This window comes from Psammomys obesus, unplaced genomic scaffold, assembly GCF_907164565.1.
Source record: "Psammomys obesus unplaced genomic scaffold, mPsaObe1.curated_primary_1811, whole genome shotgun sequence".
Classification (NCBI taxonomy): Eukaryota; Metazoa; Chordata; class Mammalia; order Rodentia; family Muridae; genus Psammomys; species Psammomys obesus.
The window spans coordinates 6,182,330-6,193,556 of record NW_026596039.1 but is presented as its reverse complement, the minus strand read 5'-3'; the positions used below and the strand labels follow the sequence as shown (position 1 = coordinate 6,193,556).

At 42.0% G+C, this 11,227-nt stretch overlaps 1 protein-coding gene across 1 annotated transcript in view; it reads left to right on the top strand.

Moving 5' to 3' along the window:
• Positions 1 to 57: 57 nt before the first annotated feature.
• Cbl (Cbl proto-oncogene) overlaps positions 58 to 11,227 on the top strand; it is an 87,285-nt gene continuing 76,115 nt past the window's right edge. Inside the window, exon 1 of the mRNA XM_055621800.1 lies at positions 58 to 321. Within this exon, the coding sequence (XP_055477775.1) occupies positions 130 to 321 (192 nt within the window). The 5' untranslated portion in view covers positions 58 to 129. The remainder of the gene's footprint in view (positions 322 to 11,227) is intronic.

Below are 11,227 nucleotides of genomic sequence, written 5' to 3'. Positions count from 1 at the left end.
CTGGGCGGGCGCCTCCCTCTCACTCCCTCGGCGGCGAGCGCCGGCGGTGGCTGCCGGAGAGGCCCCTCCTTCTCGCCCCGCTCCTCTCCCTCGCTCGCGGCCGAGCGGGCTCCCGACCCTCCGCTGGCCATGGCCGGCAACGTGAAGAAGGGCTCGGGCGCGGGCGGCGGCGGCTCTGGGGGCTCGGGCGCGGGCGGCCTGATCGGGCTCATGAAGGACGCCTTTCAGCCGCACCACCACCACCACCACCACCTCAGCCCGCACCCTCCCGGCACGGTGGACAAGAAGATGGTGGAGAAGTGCTGGAAGCTCATGGACAAGGTGAGCGGCCTGCGGGCGCGCGCCGCGCCGGGTGGGCGTGGGCGGTGGGGAGGGAGGGAGGGGAAGGAGGCTGCCGTTGGCAGTTGGGGACGTTGAGGTGTGGGGGAGCCAGACAAAGATGGGGTGGGGGCTGGGGGAGGGCTGGTCACCGCGCCACCCGGGCGGAAGTGCGCTGGGGGTGCGGAGCTTGGGGATGTGGGTCGCCGAGCGGGCCCCTGGAGGTGGGCCTGAGGGATGTGTGCTGGACCAGCCGGCTAGGGCTTCAGGTTGGAAGAGGAGTCGCCCTGGGTGAGGGACCTGGGGCCGGGCTGACTGCGGTCTGCGAGAGCTTATAGTTTTGTTTTTTTTTTCCCTCATTAAGATGTAACGCGAAGATCAAAGGAAAGAGGTGGGTTTAAATGGGGGCAGGGAAGGAACTTCCCTTCATCGCTCAGGATGGCTTAAGTTTTTTGTAGTCTTTTGCAAAGTGTTGGATGTAATCCATTGCTGCTGCTGAGAGACACTGGTTAAACCACAAGTTCTGGTTAGAACCATTATCTTTCGAAAGGTGGGGAGTGACTGAGCGTGCTAAATTGCAGTCTTGACTTCGACAGAACTTCCTTCTTGTCCTCATTGCTTTGGCTGGGCTGTAATGTTTGTGTTTTGTAACGGGCCTACCTGCCAGTTATTTCAGGACCCCTTTGATAACCATTTTAAAATCAGGTGCGCGGGGGTGGGGTGGGGTTTAGCCCTTTAAGTCTGTCATTCGAGAGAATCTTACTTCCTTATAGTGTCTGTATAATGTAGTCTTGTAGTTGGCTCAAATACTTAGAGGTGAACACAGTCTCTTAACTGAGTTAGAACTCAATGCATTGTTTCCTTGATTCTTACCGTAGTCATTAATTTTTCAAAATTCCTACTGCAGATAAATGTGATTAGGAGGATCTGGCGTGTAAGTAAATGGTGTTATTTCCTCCAGGGTAAATTTGGTTTTCTTTGGTTCCTCTCTGGGCCCAGGTTCCTCTTCTGTAAAGTTCTCCATGGGTTGTTTTGGACTAGAAACAGCCAATAAAGTTATTAGGAAGCACTTGGCCAATGTAACTGCTATATAAATGCTTAACAAGTCCTGTGTGAGAATTAACACTCTTGCACTGCGTACCAGTGGTTTCAGAGCCACTTTTCCAGGGTTGATTTTCCCTACCTTAAGTAATTTGAATTGTGGGAGCTCCTCCCCTCCCTGGTCCCAATTGGTATCGTAATTAATGACATAAGTATGTTGATTATTTTGGTATTTTGGAACTGTCTTTATTTTTGGAAATTATAAAACCGCCGTAAAGGTGTGCTGATATCTTGTTTCTTTTTCTTTTTCTTTTAAACTTACCTTGTTTTATTATTTTGTTTGTGGGTGTTTTGTGCACCTGTATGGCAGTGCACCACATGCAAGCAGTGCCCCGGAGTACAGATGTGGGATCCCCCAGAACTGAATCGAGCCACCAGAGGGGTGGTAGGAATCGAACCTCGGTCTTCTGCATGAGCAATAAGAGCTCTTAACAATCCCTCCAGCCCCAGTATAACGGAGGCTGCCTGGAGATGCTGAGGAATGAACCCTTGTTTGTTTTTTGAGACAAACTTTCACTGTGTATCGAAGGCCAGTCTGGAACTCATAGCAATCCTTCTGCCTCAGTCTGTTAAGTGCTGCCTAGATCCATGTGTTGACAGAAAAAATTAGAAAAAATATTGTATGTCTTTACAATCTGAAGTTTGTAGGTGTACATTTTGGGAGCTTAACTGTTGGGGACTCAGTTGGTATAGAAAAATAAGTTTCATTTCTAGTTAGTTTCCGTATAGGAAATGTGAGTGGGTTCATTGTATCAAAGTGATACTGATTAGTGACTTCCTTAAAATAATGGACTTTAATAAAGAATTATTTTTCTGCTAATGAAAGATACATTATAGCTAGTCATATTCTACATGGTAGTTCAAATTTATGCTTTCATTAGATGAGAGTATTGAATTTTGAGTTTTTCTAGAGATGTTAAATCACTTAATGGTCTCAAAGTTTTGATTGAAACTGTGTTTAGGTTTTTATTGGTTCCAAGGACAGCAGGCTTCTAGCTTTTCCATTCTAGTCTAGGGAGGCAGGATGATTAATTCTTTACTGCTTGTCTCTGAAGATGGTTTCAGCAGTGTGTCTATAAGACTAATTGTGCTGAAATGAAAGCTCGGTCCTTTTCTCATGTTAGGCCTGCAGGTTTGTACCACTTCTCAGACTTTCAGATTTTCTTAATACTTCTGTATTATTACTTAATACTTACCTAATACTTGCTGGGTCAGATAATTTCCTTTGCTCTTGAAGGTTTGGAGTTTTACTTTATTTTTTAAGGTCTTATTAAAATATACATTATTTATTTTGTGTGCATATGTGTGGACTTTTTATGCATGCCATAGCCCATGTGTGGAGGTCAGAGGACAACTTGTGGGAGTTCCATCATACTGTTACCATCTTGCTGCACCCCCACCCCCACACTTTAAAGTCGTGAAATGGGGTCACTATACTTTTTTGTTTTATGTGTCTGAGTGTTTTCCCTGCTTGTGTCTGTAGGCATCCTGTGTATGCCTGCTGCCTATGAGAGGGCCAGAGGAATCCTGGAGCTGGAGTAACAGGCTGTTGTGAACTTTCATGCATATTCTGGGAATTGAACCCTATTCTTCCAAGAGCAGCAAGTGCTCTTAACCACTGAGCCGTCTCTCTGTCTCTTACTGCATCTTTCTGACATGCGGGATTATGTAGTGAGTCCTGAGTTGTCCTTTCGTACCTGTTTTGTTCTTGTAAAAGTTAGATGTTTGTTATTGCAGCCTGCTGCTAGTCAGTTTAACGAGTTAGTGCTGGGGACTGGTGGTCTGCTTTCTTCCCTGATTTTGTCTGTCTGCAGCTGAAGTAAACTGGGCTTTGCTCAACAGAGGCCAACTTTGCTTAGCCATGTGGGACTTAAATTTGTTGGAAAAAAAATGCTTGTACTAGAAGCTTAAACAAAAATGGACATGACCAATATTTTGGGTTGTTAGCACTCCCTTTTTGTTTTACCAGGATATTGTAATAAATACTTGCAGAATTGTTTCTCTGTAAAGAAACTGGCTAGTACTTTAAAGACTAGTCAGGGAGAGCTAGGCATGGTGGCTCTCGCCTGTGAGCCCAGCAGTCTGTAAGTTCGAGGCCAGCCTGCTCTACAAATCAAGTCCAGGCCATGTCAAGGCTACACAAAGAAGCAGAGAAACCTTCTGTTTTGAAAACCAAAACCCAAACAAAAATGACTAGATAGGGAAGAAAGGATGGAAAGAAAACTCACATAAATGGCCTTAACATGTAAATTTTTAAAAATTTATTTATTCACTTTTCATCTTGATTGCAGCCCCCTCACCTCTCCTCCCAGTTTAACATGTAAATTTTAAATTGCCAAGATACTTTTAGTGAGATAGTTCAGTGAGATGTAAAATATCACTGTAAAGTACAGCAGGGGTTGGCAGACATTTCTGTTAAAGGGAAGGATAGTAAATATTTTGGTCTTGCTGGCTAACATAGTTAATCCATATCCTTTGTTGTTATTTTAATGTTTTAAAACTGTACAAATTATTCTTAGTTTGCAGACATTCTGGGAGATATGTAGTCTTACAGGCCATAATTTTCTCCCTCTAAAGTGGTAGGGTTGGTGTGATCTCAGCTGTAGCCCAGGCTATCTTAGAACCATTGTCTGGTGTTGAACTAACAGCAGTCCTCCTGGATTACAGGCAGGCATCACAACACATAGCTTTCAGTTTTTGAGTTTAAAGGAAGTATTTTCAAAAAAGGATTATCTTGGGGCAGTGAGATGGTTTAGCAGGTAAAGATACGTGTTGTCAAGTTAGTGTGATGACCTTAGTTTTAGCTTTAGCACTTACAAAGTGGAAGGAGAGAACTCCTGCAAGTTGTCCTGTGAATGGGGCATGCAAATGGGCACATGTACACACACACATACACACACACGCACACACTCACAATAAATAAATAAATAAATAAATAAATAAATAAATAAATAAATAGAATGAAGATAAAAAGAAAAATGTGAGGATTTCCTTTTTTTGAAAAAGCTATGTATTTTATTTTAGCTGAACATTTAAAAATTTGTTATATTAATTACTTAATTTTTATTACTTAAAATATATTATATTAATTAATATAATTTATTATATTAATTATTCACTTTGTATCTCAGTTGTAGCCCCCTTCCTCATTCCCTCCTAAGTCCACCCTTCCTCCCTCATCTCCTTCCAAGCCTCTTTCCAGTCCACTGATAGGGGAAGTCCTCCTCCCCTTCCATCTGACCCTAGCTTATTAGGTCTCATCCAGACTGGCTGCATTGTCGTCCTCTGTGGCCTGGTAAGGGGGAGGTGATCAAAGAGCCAGCCATTGAGTTCAGGTCAGAGACAGTCCCTGTTCCCATTAGTAGGGAACCCACTTGGATACTGATTTTTGCCATGGGCTACATTTGAGCAGGGGTTCTAGGCTATATCCATGAATGGTCCTTGGTTAGAGTATCAGTCTCAGAAAAGACCCCCATGCCCGGATATTTTGGTTCTGTTGCTCTCCTTGTGGCGCTCCTGTCCTCTCCAGGTCTTACTTTCTCCTCCTTTCATAAGATTCCTTGCACTCTGCCCAAAGGTTGGTTATGAGTCTCAGCATCTGCTTTGATGCACTGCTGGGTAGAGTCTTTCAGAGGCCTTCTGTGGCAGGCTCCTGCCCTGTTTCCTGTTTTCTTTCTTCCAATGCTCCTCCTGTTTGTGTTTCTGAGTGAGGATTGATCATCTTACCCACATTTCCTTTTCTTATGTTATCTTTCCTTGGCTCTACCCTCTCTCTACTCCCAAAATAGCATTGGTTAATTTGTATATTTTGGAAGTAAAATGTCTTTCGTGTGTTTCATTGGACTTCTTGCTCCTTCCCTCCTTCCTTCTCCCTTAACTCCTTCCATTTGATTTGTCTGCTGAGTTCTAGGTAGTTTCTCCCTCTGAAGTGGTGGGGTTGGTAGGATCTTAGGTGTTACTGTAGACTGGCCTTGAACTCACAGCAGTTTTCCTGGATTACAGGCAGACATCACCACATGTAGCTGTCAGTTAGTGTTAAGTTCACACACTCCAGGAGATTGGAAATGATAAGTGACTACTGAAGAAAGTCCAGAGTGACCTGGGGTTTCTTAGGTTTAAACACAAGACATATTTGTTCTGGGTTTATCTTAACCTCTGAGGCTTGTGTGCCCCTATTTTTTCCTTTTAAATGAAGTCTCACTGACCTGGAACTCATATAAATCTCCCTGTCTCTGTTTGCCAAGTGTTGGACTTAAAGACATACCCCACACCTGGGCTTTTGTTGTTTTTCCTCCTGAGTCCCATCATGGGTTTTGTTGTTGTTTGTTTATTTGTATACTAGATTGGCCTCCAACTTTCTGTTACCCTTCTGCCTCACCTCCTGACTGCTAAGGTTATAGCCATAGGCTACTATGCTAGACCACCTCTGAAGCTTGTAAACTTGGTAAGAAAAGCAGCTGTAGATCATGTAAGCTACTTGTCTGTTACGCTGTTCAAGGGACCCTGTACCTAGCTAGTATATAGGTATTTGCTAAATTAAATTGCTTGTTTACCCCAAAAGAACTAACTGAAAAGAAAAGGTGGGTGGGAATTAGTTAATTTACTTATTGTTTTTGTTTTGTTGTGGAAGAATTTATTTTAGCCACGGTTAGTTTGTTTCTTGTTGTAGCTCTTTATTGGTATGATCCTTGTTTTATAGGTGAAAGTAGTTAGGGTCAGAGGGTAAGTAATTTCCTGACCTGGAATCCAGGATTAACCTACTTCCTAAGGTACCATAAGTTGTTCTGTGTACTTCCTTCTTGGGTATCCAACAAAATCTTGGTTACAGAAGCCATTTACAGTAGTGCTAAAATGGATGTTTGTCAGTCACAGACCACATAAATGGTGCTGGTCTCACAAGATAATAATGGATCACTTAATAAACCTCATAGTATAACACACTGCCATCATATTTGAGAGTGCTGATACCAACCCCTCTATGAGGCCAGTCACATAGAATTATGGCACATGCAATTACTATGTTGCATAATACTTGGCAGTGATGACAGATGACTGTTAATGGTTTATGTATAACATTTACTAGATTATATCATTTTAGCGTATGTGTTCCTTCTGGTGAAAAGTTAACAGTGAAACAGTATACATGTTAAGCTGGAAGCAGCCTTATAGATGCCATGTGTACAGCAGCACGTACTGTAATCAAGAGTGAGCATTATGACTAGCTATAATATCCAGATTTGTATAAGTACACACTAATGTTCAAACAGCAATAATAAAATAAAGATGTATTCCCAAGAGAATCATGATTGTATTTAGAGAGACCTGTGTAGGTTCTCAATGGTGATTCTCAACCTGGCCCTCATTTGTTCTGTGTGAAGCCATCATTCTCTCTGGTGGTAATGTTTAACTAGTACCAGTCAATGAAATAATTATTAGCACTCCTCTCTAAGACAGTCTCATTATATAGAGTTGGCTGGTATGGAACTCTGGAACTCACTGTAGTTCAGGCTGGCCTTGAACTTTCAGTCCTCTTACCTTAGCCTCCCACATGCTAGGATTGCAGACATTGTTATCATGCATGGTTTCTGGTAGCTATTTTAAATTTAGAGTTAGTGGTTTTACAAATTATGTGTATTGGTTACTACTTGTGGTGAACATAGATGAGTGAACACATTATTTTCCCATTATACTTAATTAATGTTGTCAGTGTTGGCATTTACCACTCCCAGGGTAGGGGGAAGGACTTTCTAGGTTGGTTTTGAAAGAGTGATCTTTTGCCCCCAACTACCTTCTGCCCCTCTCCAGGTGTATACAACCCCATGTAGTACTTTTTTTATTATTTTTACTTTTTACCTTTTTTTTTTTTAGAGACAAGGTGTCTCTGTGTAGCTCTGGCTGTCCTGAAATTTGATTTCTACACCAGGGTGGCCTCAAACTTAGAGATCCCACTGCCTCTGCCTCCCCAGGTTCTTGGACTAAAGGCCCATACCACCACTGCCAGCATAATATCACTTTTACTTTTTATTTTTTACATTTTTGGTTTTTTGAGAGAGGGTCTAATGTAGTTCAAATTGGCCTTCTAATCCTCAGGTCTTTGCCTACCAAATGCTAGATTTCAGGTATTTGCCACCATGCCTGGAAAAATGTATACTTTTGTGTATTTTTAGGATTCCCCCAAAGGATATGAAATTCTTCATTAACTCCATATGTATGAAATTTGAGGCAATTAGATATTTTGTGTGACTGATGTTCAAGTTTGAAAGGTTAAAAATAGGATTAAAGGCAGGGAGAAATGGCTTAGTGGTTAAGAGCATTGCCTGGTCTTCCACAGGGCAGGGGTTTGATTCCCATCACACACATGGCAGCTGATAGCCATCTTTAACTCCAGTTTCAAGGGATCTGTTGTCCTCTTCTGGCCACCATGACAACCAGGCATGCTCTCGGTACACAGGTGAACATACAGGCAAAACATTATACACACAAAATTTTAAAAAACATTTTAAAGTAGGATTAAATCAAGGCTAAACTTTTTGATGGTTCTTACTATAGGAGAATTTGTGTTTTCTTGTTTTGTTTTTTATCTTTTTTAAATTTTTTTTATTTTAATTTTTATTAATTACAGTTTATTCATTTTGTATCCCAGCTATAGCCCCCTCCCCCATCTCCTCTCAATCCCACCCTCCCTCCCTTTTCTTTTTCTATGCCCCTCGAGAATTTGTTTTTAATTTGTTGTTTGTTAGCTGGTAGTATACATATAATAAGCTAATAAATCATAATCAGATTGGTTCCTGAGTCTTCCCACCTAGTAGCATTCATGTTATATTCAAACTTAAACAAAACTGTGAGAAAATTATTTTCTTAATGATTAACTTGGAACATTCAAAGAAATGCAGATTGGGTTTTAGTTTGAAAATAGAGGCTAAACTTAATCACAGCTTCCAAATAAGTTGTTAATTCTGACGTATATTAGGTTTGTTATGAGGGGGATTGTAACAAGCAAGTCATTGTGAAGTGTTTTCGTGATTAGCACATTTTGTGCTGGAAGGAAATAGGTGGGAGTAGTCAGCTAGGAGCACTGGAAAGCAGCCTGACGTTGTCCCCCACAATGTTCCTTCCTATAGCAACTTCCACAAGGGGGAAAGGGTTCTCATAATGACATTTGTGGTGCATGTCCCTGGGGGTCCAGGCACTGCTGAGAGAAGTGGTGCCACTCGGATGACATGGCCATCCGAGGTCAAAGCCACGGGCTGGCTCTGTAGCTCAGTGGCAGCGTGCTTGCTCAGCATGCTTAAGTCCTGGGGTCCACCAGGTACTGGGGTGGTAGGGCGAGGACAGGATATGACAACACTGATGACACAGGGACTCAGTAGTGACTCTGGATCTTTCTTCTCTTTTTGGAATGGCTGGTGGGTGAGAAGTGTTTAATTGAGTGTGGTGCCAGAGTACCTTAACTTACTGCCGACTGCTTCCTCCCTTTCCTCTGGTTTAGGTCTGTATGGAAGATGACTTTAAACAAGGCTAGTTCTTTGATGCTTCATTGGATAGGATGGGGTCCAAATTTCTGCAATTTGTTTTGTTTTGTGGTCAAGACCTTGCCATGTAGCCCAGGCTGGCCTCAGACTTCAAGCAGTCCTCTCAAGTGTTAGGGCCATAGGCAGAAGCGCCATTCTCAGGACTATTTTCTTTACATCAGTTTTAAATAGCTGCCTGGATCTGTAGCACTTCTTTGAGAAAAAGAAAAACTCAGCCGACAAATCGTAAAATGTATAGAACAGAATGTAGAGGTCCTCATTAATTCTCATACTCCAAATGAATACCCTCTCTAGAAGTATCTAGGATCCATTCCTCCACCCCATATCCTGTTTGGTAAGTGGCTCTCAGAAATTCGATGGAGAGCATCATCTTTGAGAAATTTACTGCATATTGATTAATGGGTTGTTTAGCATTTGGTCCCTTTTACTTTTCTCCCCTTCTTCTGGTACTGGAGATGAAACTCAAAGCCTTAAGGATACTGTGTAAATCCTGTCTAGCTGAACATTTAACTCCAGACCAACAGTGACACAAGGATCTGTAATTAGTCACTCTTTATATCTTGGAGCGGTATATAATTTCACATCTTTTTATAACTCAAGAAATCTCAAAATACTGTGTCTAATAGCTTAATGTACATTAAGAAAATTTTACATTTTACGTAACTGTGTATGTACATATGCTTGCGTGCTTGCAGGCCAGAAACCAGCCTAGGGTGTCATTCATTCTTTAGACACCTTCCACCTTTTCTTTCATTCTGGAACTGGCCAAATAGGCTAGGTTAGCTGCTTTACACAATCCCAGCTTGCCCCAGGGATTTGCCTGTTTCTGCCTCCCCAGTGTTGGGACTGCATCTCTGTGACACAACGCCTGTTTTTGTTGATTGGTGCTTTTAAAAAATGAGGAATTTGGTAGGTTGAATTCAGATCTTCATGCTTGCAAGGTAAGCAGTACTTATCAATTCAGCTGTTTTTCCAGCTCCTTTCCTTTTCAAGTGGCTCTAGAGCTGGTGAACTAGTGATCCTCAAAGTTTAACATGAGTTCAGATCACCTGGAGGTGTGTGTGTGGGGGTTGTTAAATGAAAGACTTGGTAGGTCTGGTGGGGCCTGGGACTCTGCATTCCTGACCATCATCCAGGAGATGGTCTTGTTGCTCTCAGGATCACACTTGATGTAGCAAGGTTCTGTACTACAGTTGCTTTTATTTAGAAAAGCTTGAGTTGAATTTTCTGTTAAAAATATGGCAGTATGGCATCTTAAGTTATGAAAGTAATACATTCTTTATATATGTGTGTGTGTGTCTCAGTGGGATTCCCCCTTTTCCCCCAAGACAGGGTCTCACTGTATAGCCCTAGCTGTTCTAGAACTTGCTATGCAGACCAGGCTGGCTTTGAACTCATAAAGATCAACCTGCTTCTGCCTCCCAAGTGCTGGGATTAAAGTTGTATGCCACCATGGCCTGGCTGAAACAGTGGGATTTTTAAAGATTTTTTTTTTCTTTTACAAATGTGTTATATTTTCAAGATTTTCCATGTTTCTGCTATCTAATAGATGTCCCTAAAACATGTAAAATTTTATGATATGGGCAAGTTTGTTTAGTCTCTGCTTCCCGAGTTGTGGGATTAAAGGTGTGTGCTATCAGATCTGGCTAGTTTTAGGTTTTAGTATTAGAAACTGTTTTGTTTTGACATAGGGTCTCATGTTCATGGCTATCCTTAGAATACTGACTCTTGCTTCCACTTCTTAGGTACTGGGGTTAGAAGTGTAAGAGCTACCACTCCTGGTCTAATTTCCAAGTATTTTTAACTTTAAATTTTTGTATTTATGTGTTTGTGTATGAGTCAGTATGAGTACATGCTCACGTGTTTGTGTGTGTGTGTGTGTGTACGCGCATGTGTATATATGTGTACTTGTGTATTCATGGAGCCCAGAAGAGGACAATTGGATCTCCTGGATCTGAAGTTACAGGTGGTTGTTAGCTGCCTCCTTTGGGTTCTGGGAAACGTTTGGGTCTTCTGTAAGAGCAGCAAATGTATTAATGGCTAGCATCATTAATCTAAGCCTGGCTGGCTTAGATTAAACCCATTATATGCAAACCCAGGCTGATCTCAAACTCCCCCCCTCCGCCTCTCAGGTGTGGATTAAAAGCGCATGCTACAATGTGCAGCTTCCATGTATTTCTTTAGAAATATTCTTAGAAATAAAATTTCCGAATTAAAGGGATCATACATCACACACACACACACACACACACACACACACACACACACACACACAC